This window comes from Gnatocerus cornutus, chromosome 7, assembly GCF_029298725.1.
Source record: "Gnatocerus cornutus isolate USDA-ARS CGAHR chromosome 7, icGnaCorn1.1, whole genome shotgun sequence".
NCBI lineage: Eukaryota > Metazoa > Arthropoda > Insecta > Coleoptera > Tenebrionidae > Gnatocerus > Gnatocerus cornutus.
In genome coordinates this window covers 18,326,969-18,342,445 of record NC_142239.1, presented here as the reverse complement: position 1 = coordinate 18,342,445, position 15,477 = coordinate 18,326,969, and the positions used below count along the sequence as shown (strand labels likewise).

The 15,477-nt window shown below is 35.2% G+C and overlaps 1 protein-coding gene across 1 annotated transcript in view; it reads left to right on the top strand.

Moving 5' to 3' along the window:
* LOC148172028 (Ig-like and fibronectin type-III domain-containing protein 2) overlaps nucleotides 1–15,460 on the top strand; it is a 70,385-nt gene extending 54,925 nt beyond the window's left edge. Inside the window, exons 4-14 of the mRNA XM_088042593.1 lie at nucleotides 33–239; nucleotides 6,711–6,854; nucleotides 6,908–7,075; nucleotides 8,155–8,382; nucleotides 8,428–9,410; nucleotides 9,461–9,964; nucleotides 10,012–10,150; nucleotides 10,202–10,527; nucleotides 10,574–10,820; nucleotides 13,504–14,615; nucleotides 14,658–15,460. Coding sequence (XP_087898719.1) covers nucleotides 33–239; nucleotides 6,711–6,854; nucleotides 6,908–7,075; nucleotides 8,155–8,382; nucleotides 8,428–9,410; nucleotides 9,461–9,964; nucleotides 10,012–10,150; nucleotides 10,202–10,527; nucleotides 10,574–10,820; nucleotides 13,504–14,615; nucleotides 14,658–14,855 — 4,256 coding nt within the window. The 3' untranslated portion in view covers nucleotides 14,856–15,460. The remainder of the gene's footprint in view (nucleotides 1–32; nucleotides 240–6,710; nucleotides 6,855–6,907; nucleotides 7,076–8,154; nucleotides 8,383–8,427; nucleotides 9,411–9,460; nucleotides 9,965–10,011; nucleotides 10,151–10,201; nucleotides 10,528–10,573; nucleotides 10,821–13,503; nucleotides 14,616–14,657) is intronic.
* The last annotated feature ends 17 nt before the right edge of the window (nucleotides 15,461–15,477 follow it).

Sequence of the window (15,477 nt, the reverse complement as noted above, 5' to 3'; positions counted from 1 at the left end):
TCTTTGTCTTATCCACATGTGTTTTGTTCCAGGTTTGCCGTCGATGCGAGACAGCCTAACTAATCCCGTGCACGTGTATGAAGGCGACGATGCTCTTATTACGTGCGTGGTTAGAGATATTGGGGAAAACACCATCATGTGGAAGAAGGAGGACAGGGAGAGACACAGCCGGAGAGTATTGACGGCGGGAGATAAGAGGGTTACTGCTGATAAGAGATTCGCTGTCTTGCACGACTCATGTAAGAATTTTTCTTCGTTTCGCGCCGGGAAAATGACGAGGAATCACTCTCACTTCCAAGTACTCATTTTTCATCGCTTGCGGATAAATTTCATTCTTGTGCCTCATTTAACACGCTAATTTTTTTTTTATTTAATTCTGTCAATTCGACCTTTTTCAAGTTAAAGCAAAAAATTTTGTTTCAGCTATTACACAGTTTTAGGACAAAAAGGAACTACTTTTGAATTCTTACTTTTTATACGAGCTCAAAATAAGAAAAGTCGCATTAAATTCTGTATCTTCCACAATTTTAACGCCAAAGCAACCAAATTTTGAACCATTCTTACGTTTATTAAATGTTCCAAATTTCACAGTTTTTGAACAAAAAGGAAGAAATTTATTTTTTTTTATTTTTTTATCGGAAAACTTGGATTGTGTCTTCATGAATTTTAATGCCATAGCAATCAAATTTAGTACAATTGTTACATCAAAGGCGTTTATTAAATGTACCATATTTGTCAGTTTCGGAACAAGAAAGAAAAAATAGAATTTTAAATTTTTTACACGACCTCAAATAAGAAAAATTTCATTAAATACTGTATTTCACGACCTCAAATAAGAAAAATTACATTAAATACTGTATTTTCCACAATTTTTACACCAAAGCTACCAAATGTGGTACAATTATTATTTTAATGGCGTTTATTAAATGTACCAACTTTCACAGTTTTAGAACAAGAAAAAAGAAATTTAGAATTTTTTATTTTTTATACGAACTAAAATACGAACGACAATAAAAAAAAACCATTAATTTGTGTATCTTCATCAATTTTAATGCCAAAGCAACCATATTTGGTACAATTATTACATTAAAAACGTTTATTGAATGTACAAAATTTGACAATTTTAGAGTAAGAAGAAAGAAATTAACAATTTTTAATTTTTTGTACGAACTCAAAATAAAAAAAATCCTGTATCTTCCACAATTTTAACGCCAACTCAATCAAATTTTATAGAATTATTACATTTAAAGTGTTTATTAAATGGCCAAAATTCTAAAATTTTAGAATTAGAAGGAAAAATGTAGAATTTTTAATTTTTTATTGAAACCCAAATAAAGAAAAATTGCATTAATTTCTGTAATTTCCACAATTTTAACGTTAAAGAAACCAAATTTAATAAAATTATCACATTTAAAGCGTTTATTAAATGCGCTAAATGAACAAATTTTAGAACAAGAAAAAAAAATAGAATGTTTTTATTTTTTATACAGAATCGAAATAAAAAAGATCTATTAAATTGTGTATCTTCATCAATTTTAATGCCAATGCAACCATATTTGGTACAAGTATTACATTAAAGGCGTTTATTCAATGTATTAATTTTCACAGTTTTAGAACAAGGAGAAAGAAATTTAGAATTTTTAATTTTTTTGTATGAACTCAAAATAAAAAAAAAATGCATTAAATTTCGTATCTTCCACAATTTTAACGACAAAGCAACCAAATTTAATAAAATTATTACATTTAAAGCGTTTATTAAATGTGCTAAATGAACAAATTTTAGAACAAGAAGGGAAAAATTTAGAATTTTTATTTTTAATAAAAACTCAAAATAACAAAAATTTAATTAAATTCTTTACCTTTCACAATTTTTACGGCAAAGTAACCAAATTTGGTACAATTATTACATTAAAGGCGTTTATTAAATATACCAAATTTCACAGTTTTAGAACAAAAAGGAAGAAATTTTGAATTTTTTATTTTTTATTCAAACTCAAAATAAAAAAAATTATTAAATTGTGTATCTTCATTAATTTTAATACCAAGACAATACAATTTGGTACAATTATTACATTAAAGGCGTTTATTGAATGTACCAAATTTGACATTTTTAAAATAAGAAGAAAGAAATTTAGAATTCTTATTTTTTGTACGAACTCAAATAAGAAAAATTGCACTAAATTCTGCATTTTTCACAATTTTAACGCTAAAGCAAGCAAATTTAATAGAATTATTACATTAAAGGCGTTTATTAAATATACCAAATTTCACAGTTTTAAAACAAAAAGAAAGAAATTTTGAATTTTAATTTTTATATAAACCCAAAATAAAAAATTCTATTAAATTGTGTATCTTTATTAATTTTAATGCCAAAACAACCAAATTTGGTACAATTATTACATTAAAGGCGTTTATTGAAGGTACTAAATTTGACATTTTTAAAATAAGATAAAAATAAGAAAAATTGGATTAAATTCTAAATCTTCCACAATTTTAAGGCTAAAGAAATTAAACTTGGTACAATTTTTACATTATAGGCGCTTATTAAATGTTCCAAATTTGACAGTTTCAGAACAAGAAGGAAAAAATAGAATTTTAAATTTTTTACACGAACTCAAATAAGAAAAATTTCATTAAACACTGAGTTTTCCACAATTTTTACACCAAAGCTACTAAATGTGGTACAAGTATTAGATTACAGGCGCTTATTGAATGTACCAAATTCCAAAATTTTGGAACAAAAAGAAAGAGTTTTATAAAATTTTATATTTTTAGGACCAATATTACAATATAAAATTGTTTATTAAATTATGTAAATCTCGCAGTTTTAATCGTAGAATAAATTTTGCGGATTTATAACTTTCGGCCCGTTTATTGAGTGTATCAATTTCCAGAATTTTAGAACACGAATCTCGAAAATTAATTAAAAAGGTGCCAGAAAAACGTGTCAAACCTTATTAATTTTTTTCATTTTTCCCTCCGCGTCCATTTCGCCGATCTCGGTGATAATTTTTTAAGCAAGATAAGCACAAAAGCGTTGTAATTTGCCGCTCAGTAATTTTCGCTTTGCTGATCACCATATGGTCTAGTCCATAAAAAAGTGTGAATCCTCTTCGGCGATCAAATTTCGCGTTATTTACGAGCCGATTAAATCTCAATTCGGTTTAAAAACTGCCATTGACGTCCCCGTTAAGGATCCCTTGCTTACCATTCATAAATATAAATACGATCTTTCGAAAGTCGAAACTGCAAGAATCTTTTACGGTAATTGGCGGCCATAAAAACGTGCCTCTCGACTTTTCGAGGGCGAAACGAGGGTATAAATCAATAAATTTCTCATACTTGTGTAATGATAGCGTCGACGGGGTGTGTGCATCTATGAAAATTAAATGAGACACTATCCGCAGGAATGCCGTCAGTTCACAATGCAAAATAAATGGAAATTTGTATCCGTATGGAAAATTCAATATCCGGCTGCTTTGCCAAACTACAACGTGAGAATTTTTCATGGAGAAAATTTTATGACTCTCTCGTTCTCGCTGGTGGAGGTGCGCTCGATATTCACAAATAACAGATTAAATCAATTTGAGTATTTGCAGACGGTCGAAGATTGAAGCTAATGTAAACATGCTCGCCTGAATTCCTGATATTAGATTCACGGACACGGGAATTTTCCCGGCGCATCCACCAATTTTAAAACTCCTCCTAACGAGTTAAGATGATCCCTACTCTTAATGAAGCTCCCGTTATGTAACTGATCCTTCCCGGATTCGGCAATTAAAAAATCAACCGAGCATAACGAATCCCGAACGGAATTAACCGCGTTAAATTTGATAGATTTGGGAGTAAAACGAGCTCCAAGTCAATATTCCAAACCCTCGTACCTTCCTGTTCCTTAATGTCGTTACGCAACGCCCTTTTATTCGAAAACTTTTAGTAATATGGCGCTTCATAAGCGAACTGAATTCCAATCGCCGTGGAATTTATATTGCGTTCGATTTACTCCCATTAAATGATCTCGATGGTCGCTTCCTTAACTTATTGAATTTTTTTTGTTTGGAGAAACCATCCCGATATTACTTAATTTCAAAGTAACGAATTTTGTCCAAATGCTTCCACATTAAAATAATGAAAAATTGAAACGCGCCGCGGCGAAAGTCGCATCACGATATGAAATCAAACGAAATCAATACGAATTGTTAGATACTCTCCCAAAAATCAACAATTATTTTATAAATTCTTGTCTTTTCTGCTATCGTCTGAACCATAAATCGCTTCTTTATATTGTTTTTGTCCTATTTCCTCTCCGAACGTTTTTATATAGAGCAATAGGGACAATTTTTAGATATTTTCATTATAGAACAGGCCAACAATTTCCCATATTGCATGTTTCCATCTGTAATTTTTGTAATTTAAATGTTAGTTTGATAAAATTTAAGGAAATTCTTACTTTGGGCTTACTTATAAGCTGTCCCAAATTTCCAAATTTTAAAGCAACGGGAACAAATTTTGGAAATTTTCGTTTAGGAAAACTGGCCAAAAATTTCCAATTTTTATAAGCGCACCTGTAATTTTCGTAATTTTGCCACTAGAGCAATGAAATGCAGGAAAATTGTTATTTTTGAGGCATTATTTGAGTATTAAACTATTCAAAATTTTAGATCAACAGGGGCAGATTTTAGAAATTTTTGTTGATAGGACGGGCGAAAATTTTCCAATATTTTATATTTGCACTTGTAATTTGGGTAATTGTGATGTTCCACCGATTAAATTTGGGAAATTTGCGACTTTTAAGTTGTCAATTTATTGTCCTAAATTTGAAAATTTTATGTTTTCCTTTATAGAAGGTTTCAAAATTTTCCAATATTTTCTATTCGCACCAGTAATTTTCGTAATTTTGATGCCAATTTGATGAAATTCAAGGAGATTATTAGTTTGAACTGATTAATAAACTGTCACAAATTTCAAAATTTTAGAGTAACAGGGACGGATTTTAGAAATTTTTGGTTCTCGAACAGGCCAAAATTTTCCAATATTATCTATTCGCACCTGTAATTTTAGTAATTTTGATGCCAGTTTCATGAAATTTTAAGAAACCATTACTTTGAGCTTACTAATAAACTGTCACAAGTTTCAAAATTTTAGATTATCAGGGACGGATTTTAGAAATTTTTGTTTATAGAACGGTCCGAAATTTTCCTATTTATCTATTCGCACCTGTACTTTTAGTAATTTTGATGTTAGAGCAATAAAAATTAGGAAATGTTTCATTTTTAAGTTGCTAATTAATTGCCTCAAATTTCAAAACTTTAGAGCAATATGGGCAATTTTTAGATATTTTCATTATATAGAACAGGTCAACAATTTCCCATATTGCATGTTTGCACCTGTAATATTCATGTTAGTTTGATGAAATTTAAGGAAATTATTACTTTGGGCTTACTTATAAGCTGTCTCAAATTTCCAAATTTTAGAGCAACGGGAACAAATTTAAGAAATTTTTGCTTAGAGACATGGCCAAAAATTTCCAATTTTTTTATAAGTGCACCTGTAATTTTCGTAATTTTGCCACTAGAGCGATGAAATTCAGGAAAATTGCTACTTTTGAGTCATTATTTGACTGGTCAAAAATTCAAAATCTTAGAACAACAGGGACGGATTTTAGAAATTTTTGTTTTTAGAACGGGCCAAAATTTTCCAATATTTTTGCACCTGTAATTTTGGTAATTGTGATGTTAGACCGATAAAATTTGAGAAATTTGCTACTCTTAAGTTGTCAATTCATTGTCCTAAATTTAAAAATTTTGGAGCAACAGAGACATATTTTAAATATTCTCCTTTATAGAACGGGCCAAAATTTTCCAATATTTTCTATTCGCACCAGTAATTTTCGTAATTTTGATGCCAATTTGATGAAATTCAGGAAAATTGCTACTTTTGAGTCATTATTTGACTGGTCAAAAATTCAAAATCTTAGAACAACAGGGACGGATTTTAGAAATTTTTGTTTTTAGAACGGGCCAAAATTTTCCAATATTTTATATTTGCACCTGTAATTTTGGTAATTGTGATGTTAGACCAATAAAATTTGAGAAATTTGCTACTCTTAAGTTGTCAATTCATTGTCTTAAATTTAAAAATTTTGGAGCAACAGGGACAAATTTTAGAAATTGTCGTTTAGAGAATGGGTCAAATTTTTTTAATATTGTGTGTTTGAACCTGTAATTTTTGTAATTCTGATGACATTAAAGGAGATTGCTATTTTTGACTATCATTTAATTGTCTAAAATTTCCAAATTTTTCTGTCCAGGGGCAGGACGAAAACATGCTTATTGAATTTGAATTGATTATTAAATTTTTTTGTTCGGGGTAACGAATTTTGTCCAAATGCTTCCACATTAAAATAATGAAAAATTGAAACGCGCCGCGGCGAAAGTCGCATCACGATATGAAATCAAACGAAATCAATACGAATTGTTAGAAACTCCCCCAAAAATCAACAATTATTTTGTAAATTCATGTCATTCCTGCCCTCGTCCGAATGATAAATCGCTTCTTTATATTGTTTTCGTCCCATTTCCACCCCGATCGTTTTTATATAGAACCCCGTACTGTTTTATGATCCCTTAAAGAAAGATCTCTTCATTTCCAATTCAAATTCTCCAAAAGAAAGTTAGACGCAAATATCTAAACATTGGATTTTGTTGCAGCGGCTTCGGACGAATCAGCGGACGTGCCTTCTGGTGGTGACGTTTGGGTTCTGGTGATAAAAAACTCGAAACCTTCTGATTCCGGGATCTACGTTTGTGAGGTGAATAGCAACCCCATCGTGAGGAGTTTTCACAAACTGAGTGGTTAGTTGGGTTCTATTGGAATTTTAAACATGCGGAAAGATTTATTGTTGTAGTTTTATCGAAGGCTCTTCTGCCGCCGAATAACACGACCGATGCGGCGCTGTACGAAGAGCAGAAGCAGCAGTTTAGCAGCAGGAATCATAATTACACGGACTGCTGTTATGCGAAGAACGTCTCGGCGAACTGTCTTGGGTTCTGCAACATTCAGAGCATTCTGGAAGGTAAAACTAAAAATTTTCTACTTTGTGTCAACAATACTTTCATTGTGAAACTCAAATGCGTTTTACAATAACAACTGATTTTATTATCGCCCTCAAACAATAACTTTTTTTATTATGTTGGCATTGTTGTTATGCAAGACTCCAAAATTGAATCCAAATGTCAATGAATATTGTTAATAATTTATATCTAAATTAGGCATTTCTGTCCAATCAATAAACTAAAACTAGAAAAAAAAGTTTTAATACCAAATTTTGGAAAAAAGAACAGTTTGGTAATAAAAATTAAGCAAATAACGTCAAACATACTTCAAATTTTGTTAGTCAAATGTCATTTCTTCCTTTGTTACCAACCAAACATGTCAAAAATTCCTAGTCATTTGTTTTTATTTATTTATTTACGACGCAATGTAGAAAAAAATAGTGTAAACACTCTTTTCATAAACGATTTGCAGCACCCACGTGTAATAATGTACCAGGTGTTCCGCGAATTGCGAAACATAAGGAAATAACATGGAAATTTGGATTTCATTTTTTTTCTGCTCTCCCGAACCTCCAATTCAAATTCGGTTGATGATGGATTGTGCTTCAGGAGGTTTCTAATTGGAGAGTAATTTTTTGAATTCAATGTTACTGTGGGATAATAAAAAAAATTGAATCAAAAACGTAAAATTTCAAATTTCCCACTCGAAATTTCGAAGTTGGTGTTACTGAAATTTCTGAAGTGTCTAAACTAACCTTACTTTTTAAATTTACTTGTTCCAAAACCAAATACGCACCATAAAATAGCGTTGGAAAGGAATATTTGCAGTTAAATGGTGAATTTAGGCACAAACCGTCGTGACAGATCTTCATTTCGCAGTCACAACCTTGAAAACTTTGGGCGGAAAATTCAAAATTTTACATATTTAATTCAATAACATAGAATTCTAAAAATAGCTCTCTGATAAAGAAATTTCTAGAGCACAATCCACCATTGACTAAATTTGATTTGAAAATTCGAGAGAGCAGGAAAAAAATTAAATTAGAATTTTCAATTCGCGGAAGGTCCGGTAGTTCGATTTAATTTCATGTTTTTACAGGAAGCACCGGTCAAGACCCGGAAAATTGCGAGTCCGACTTCCCCTCCATCGTCCGGTGCATGGCCGACGGCCGCAACCACGTCCCTTGTTGCATTCAGGAGCGCGTCCCGGACATCTGCCAGGACGTCTGTCGTGGCGAATACACCGCCATCACCGACAACATCAAGACTCATTTCTCTTGTTCTTCGTACACGGAGCAGACTCTCGCCTGTATAGTTGAAGGAATAGGTAAGAAGAAGACCTCGTGAAACTGTTACTGAATGAAATTTCCAGAACTCCTCCCGAGTCCGCCCCAGAACGTGGAAGTCGAAGCCTTGACAGAAAAGTCCTTAAAAGTGTCGTGGACGTTTCCGGTGTCCAACTCCGAGACTGTTACAAATTACGTCATAAACGTGACGTCGCTGAAATCGTTCGATGAGAGTCTCATGGAGATGAAGACGACCTCTAAGTCTCCAGTGACCACTCAGAACGTCCAGGTGAAGGTTCCTCCTTCCGAGAACACGACGACGTTGAATAATCTCACTCCTTTCACGATGTACGAAGTGACGGTGACGGCGGTTAACACGCACGGTGCGAGTCTTCCGAGCTACAGCGTCCGTTCTTTGACTCTAACACCCGGAAATATGAAGAGTACGAAAGTCGGGGAAGCCCCCCAACTCCCGGATATCAAAAGCTGTTGTGCTAAGAAAGGAGTTGTTCATAAGACGTGTTTGAACAAGCTGTGCGACCCCGCTCTCGCCGATACCGCTGAAATTACAGATCTGATGATCTGCGCCCCTTGGGCCGCTGACACTTTTAGTTGTCTTACAAACGAGTTGGACCACACGCCGTGTTGTAAAGCGAGGGGGCTGCCGGAGCTGTGTCAACAACTATGTACCGGGAATGTCTCTAGTATTGATTTTAACTACTTCAAGTGTTTGCGGTACATGGGGGAGTACACTAATTGTCTCCTTCAGGGTTATGGAGTGTTACCAAGTGCCCCCACTCAAGTTCATATCACGAATATCGAACCAGAGTTCGCGATCGTGCATTGGGCGCCGCCGAAGACGTTAGGAGACACAGTCTTGCACTACACTGTTCATTATAGGGCTCTTGCGGCGCCGGATGATGACTACAAAGCCATAGGTAAAGTCCACAGTCCTTACATCCTGGAGGACTTGGAAAGTTACAGCGATTATGAAGTGTACGTGGAGGCGGTTAACAGCCACGGGGTGGGGATGCCGAGCAGTCGCATCACCTTCAGAACGGAAAGCAAAGTAAGGATTTTCAAACGTTTTTTCCCATTTTTACTTCTTTTTTTTTTCAGATCGTCGAAGAAAAAATCGAAGAAGCGGCAGTGTACAACGTGACCGCCTGTTGCGTGGACGCCGAGCTCAGCAGCGTCTGCCTCCCGCTGTGTTCCTACAACGCCAACATGAGCGACATCAAACTCTTAGCCGGAGTCTGCGGCGCGGAGTTCCATAAACTCCTGCGTTGTGGAGCCGGCGGTCGTAACCACGGAGCGTGTTGCAGCAGACGTGGTGTTCCTCCAGCGTGTCTTTCTCTTTGCTCAGGAGTCATCGTCGACTCGTTGCTCGTTACAGCAACCACTTGTGTGCCATACATCGGGAATATTGCTCAATGTTTCGAGGAAGGAACGGGACTCCTTCCAGGACCCATCTCTGAGTTGCACGCTACTGTGATCGACGACAAATCGCTTTTCTTAGAGTGGGAGCCTCCAACTGAAGGCGTCAACGTCAGCGACTACATCGTTCATTACCAGAAAGTTGATAACACATCGATGCATGAGACGCTGTTGAAACTAGATAATGTAAGTAAGAGTTCGAGTGTCTTGGGAGTTACTTAGGGAGTTTGTAGCAAGTCAACGTGACTGGTACCACTGCGACTTTAACGGCTTTGGAAGCGGATGCTACATATCATATTTTTGTGGTCTCGAGGAATCAGCACGGGACGTCTTTACCGTCATCTATCATCGTGATTAAGTTAGTCAAAACAGGTAAAGTAGTTTTTCGCATTTTGTGGTCATGTCTTTAGAGAAACTTCTCAGGAGACAGTCAATGGGTAAAGGCGGTCACCTCACCCCCGCACTCCCTTGCGGTGGCGGCTCACAGCGCTACTTGGGTCACGATCTCCTGGCAGCCCCCCGAATTCAGCCACCCATCGGAACAAATCACGTATCGACTTTACCACAAGTCGACGTCTGAAGAGAATTATCACATCATAAATGTCACTTTGACATCGCACATGATTACAAATCTCAGTCCTAATACACAATATATTATTTACGTGACTGCCATCACTGAGAAGGGGGCTAGTATGCCTTCGGAAACACTGATTGCTTGGACGGATCCTGCATATCCTGCTTTTGTTGAGGTTAATTGAAATTCTAGTAGTTACCAAGTTGTAATTGTCTTTTTAGCCTCCTACTGTGCATCCAATTAATTTGGTCATTGAAGGGAGCAGTATGACGATATTGTGTATTGCAATGGGGACACCAATGCCTACGATTTCCTTGTACATTTCGGGACGACTGGTCAGACAGGAAACGACCAGGCACATGGTCACTGTTATACATAACGTCACGAGAGACATGGACCAGATTTCCTGCTACGCCGACAACGGGTACGGCACGCCCATGCAGGCGTCCCGGAAGATTACGATCAGCCGTAAGTTTATGACTCCGTTAATGTAAAACTGACTATACGAACGTAAGTAATCATCTTACACTGATACTTCAACAGTTTTTTACTTCAAAATCAACTTATTATGACTTTCAGAATGTAAAATTGACTGTAAGAATGTAAGTAGTCAATTTATCTCGGTGATAATCCATCTGTTTCTGACCTCAAAATGAACTTATTCTGACTACCCAAGTAATATGACTATTAATGTAAACTTGACTGTAAAAATGTAAGTAGTCAATTTATTACGGTGATGATTCATCTGTTTCTGATCTCAAAATCAACTTATTCTGACTAGTAGTAGTCCGACTCTGTTAATGTAAAATTGACTGTAAGAATGTAAATAAAAATTAACTTATTTTGACTACCCAAGTAATATAAATCCGTTAATGTAAAATTGACTGTAAGAATGTAAGTAGTCAATTTATTACGGTGATAATTCATCTGTTCTTGACCTTAAAATCAACTTATTATGACTTCGATAATGTAAAAATGTAAGTAGTCAATTTATTACGGTGATGATTCATCTGTTTCTAATCTCAAAATCAACTTATTCTGACTACTCAAGTAGTCTTACTCTGTTAATGTAAAATTGACTGTAAAAATGTAAGTAGTCAATTTATTACGGTGATGATTCATCTGTTTCTGATCTCAAAATCAACTTATTCTGACTACTCAAGTAGTCTGACTCTGTTAATGTAAAATTGACTGTAAGAATGTAAATAAAAATTAACTTATTTTGACTAACCAAGTAATATAAATCCGTTAATGTAAAATTGACTGTAAGAATGTAAGTAGTCAATTTATTACGGTGATAATTCATCTGTTTTTGACCTCAAAATCAACTTATTATGACTTCAATAATGTAAAACTAACTAAAAATGTAAGTAGTCAATTTATTACGGTAATAATTCATCTGTTTCTGACCTAAAAATCAAGTTATTATGACTACCCAAATAGTCTGTTGTTCTTATGATTCCGTTAATGTAAAATTGACAGTAAGAATGTAAGTAGTCAACTTACAGTAATAATTCCTCTGTTTCTGACCTCAAAATCAACTTATTATGACCCTGTAGTTGTAAAATTAACTGTAAAAATGTAAATAGTCAACTTATTACGGTGATAATTTATCTATATCTGACCTCTTAAAATCAATTTATTATGACTACCCAAATAGAATGACTCCATTAATGTAAAATTGACTGTAAGAATGTAAGTAAAATCAACTTATTATGACTCCGTTAATGTAAAATTAACTGTAAAAATGTAAATAGTCAACTTATCTCGGTGATAATTCATCTGTTTCTGACTGCAAAATCAACTTATTCTGACTACTCCGTTAATGTAAAATTGACTGTTAAAGTAGTCAACTTATTACGGTGATAATTCATCTGTTTTTGACCTCAAAATCAACTTATTATGACTACCCTTACTACTTATAGTAAGTAGTAAACCCATGTAATATGACTCCGTTAATGTAAAATTGATTGTAAAAATGTAAGTAGTCAATTTATTACGGTGATGGTTCATTTGTTTATGACCTCAAAATCAACTTATTATGAGTCCGTCAATGTAAAATTCACTGTAAGAATGTAAGTAGTCAGCTGATTACGGTGATAATTCATCTGTTTTTGACCTCAAAATCAATTTATTCTGAGTACCCAAGTATTATGACTCTGTTAATGTAAAATTGACTGTAAGAATGTAAATAGTCAACTTATTACAGTGACAATTCATCTGTTTCTGACCTTAAAAATCAACTTATTCTGACTACCCAAATAATATGACTCCGTTAATGTAAAATTGACTGTTAAAGTAGTCAACTTACGGTGATAATTCATCTTTTTTTGACCGCAAAATCAACTTATTATGACTACCCAAATAGAATGGCTCCGTTAATGTAAAATTGACTGTAAGAATGTAAGTAAAATCAACTTATTATGACTCCGTTAATGTAAAATTAACTGTAAAAATGTAAATAGTCAACTTATCTCGGTGATAATTCATCTGTTTCTGACCGCAAAATCAACGTTTTCTGACTACCCATGTAATATGACTCCGTTAATGTAAAATTGATTGTAAAAATGTAAGTAGTCAATTTATTACGGTGATAGTTCATTTGTTTATGACCTCAAAATCAACTTATTATGAGTCCGTCAATGTAAAATTGACTGTAAGAATGTAAGTAGTCAGCTGATTACGGTGATAATTCATCTGTTTTTGACCTAAAAATCAACTTATTCTGACTACCCAAGTAGTATGACTCTGTTAATGTAAAATTGACTGTAAGAATGTAAATAGTCAAGTTATTACAGTGATAATTCATCTGTTTCTAACCTTAAAAATCAACTTATTCTGACTACTCCGTTAGTGTAAAATTGACTGTTAAAGTAGTCAACTTATTACGGTGATAATTCATCTGTTTTTGACCTCAAAATCAACTTATTATGACTACCCTTACTACTTATAGTATGACTCCGTTAATGTAAAATTGACTATAAGAATGTAAGTAGTCAATTTATTACAGTGATAATTCATCTGTTTCTGACTTCACAACTTATTATGACTCGCAGAATGTAAAATTACGAACAAATCGCGCTCTAAACTTGACATTGGCACTGGCGATTATAAGATTTTAACTAAAATAACGATAAACCGTTTTTTCTAGATCCGCCTCACATCCAGGCGAGCGGCATAACCATGGCGGCCCTCGGCGACTCGGTGACTCTGGAGTGCCGCGTGGACGCCCAACCCGAGCCAAAGATGATCTTCTGGAAGAACCACGAAGACAGAACTCCGGTGATCCAAGGCGGTAAATACGACATCAATACAAAACCGGTCAAAGACGAAGAAGATAAATACATTATGCAACTGACCATCAAACAGATAACTGACATGGACGTCGGTGACTACTACTGCCATGCTGAGAACGCTTTCGGTAGTAAAACTCAAGCTGTGTCAGTTCGTATTCGGAACGTTGCAGCGACGCACAATGTAACGCAATGCTGTATCGAACAGAATGTGACGTCTTCGTGCATGGATGCTTGTTCGTTTTATTTGGATATGGACGCGGTCATTGATAAACCAGAGTGTATTAATGACTTTGATAAGTTGATGAAGTGTGCGGCTGATGGGTCTGATCATAGGAGCTGTTGTACGCAATGGGGGGTTCCCAGGAGGTGTTTAGATTGGTGTAGGGGTGAACCTATTTTGAATAGCAAGATCTGCGTTTTGTCGTACACTAAACAGATAATGAGTTGTTTCCATGAGGGGAGAGAAAAGCTACCGGGGCCCCCCCAAAACGTGAGAATAGAGTCTGTAGATTCTCACTCTGTAAACGTGTTGTGGGATCCCCCCATTAAGAACCCACACACTGTGGAGTTATACAGAGTGTTCTGGAGGCTTGTGGATTCCCAAGGACGAACGGGACAGAAGGGTGACACCTCAGAGACACACTTATTGATTGGGGAGTTAAAAGAAGGCTCAACTTACGAATGTGTAGTCAAAGCCGGAAACAGTAAAGGAACCTCGACTTTGACCGAACCAATCAAATTCACAGTAGGAGAAAAGTACATCACTTCTGCAGCCAGTCACAGCGAAGATAGTAGTCACGTGGGTGTCGCTGTAGCTGTCGTACTAGCTCTAGTAGTAGTGGCAGCAATCGTGGTGGGGGCTGTATGGTTCATGCGCAACAAGAAGATGTTAGGAGTGAAGAACTCCAATGGAGTTGCGTTCGAAAATCCGAGCTATCTTAGAGAAGTCAACATGGACCATATCCAGGTAATAATCCAAGTTGTTTTAAGTGAAACTAGCTTGTTTTAGGTCCCTCAAGGGCAGAGTGATAACCCCACAGTCTCCAATGGTGCTGCTAACGGCATCTCCGTTTCTTCAGCTTCTGGAGTCCAAGGTTGGAAGAACGAGGCGCTCCATGTACCTGCAGCGACCGAAGTGAACCCCACGCTTTACGAAGAATTGAAGTTGGGCCAAGACGGCGCCGGTTTCAAACGACTTAAGCCCTAGTATGAGGCCAGAGAAGGGAGCGAGTCCAGGTTCTAAGATTTCGGTCACGATTGTGATATAGTAATAGTAATACTCACCGGCAAGGTATTATTGAAATACCTCATCTAGTGTAATTTTCTCCTCTAAGTGTCAAGTGTGGGAAAGGGGAGATAAACATTTAGTTGTTAGCGACAAAAAAAATGTGTAAAATAGCAAAAATTTTGTAAATGCACTTTTAGACATAGATAAAACCAGTCCAAATGTTTGTATCTATCTCGTTGTCATGACTGACTGTCAAAAGAGACACCATCAGTGATATGTAACATTCCGGAGATTTTGTGATCAAGGGACTTGGTTTTATGAGGATTCAACTAGCTCTAGTCTCATCTAACATAAAGATAAAGCCATGGTTCTTGATCATTGTGTGTTATTATTTATGATTCAAGAATAAGTTAAGAAATACACTTATCGTGCCTTTTTCACAAATCTTGTATGATATCTGGTTGAAATAACGTAGAGATTTTTAGATATTTCTTTGTACATAATTTTTAAAAATTTGTAAAAATATAAGATGTCACAAATAGAAAAGGCAATAGACATATAAATAAAACCCAAAGAGAAAACAAGACTTTTATTACCAACC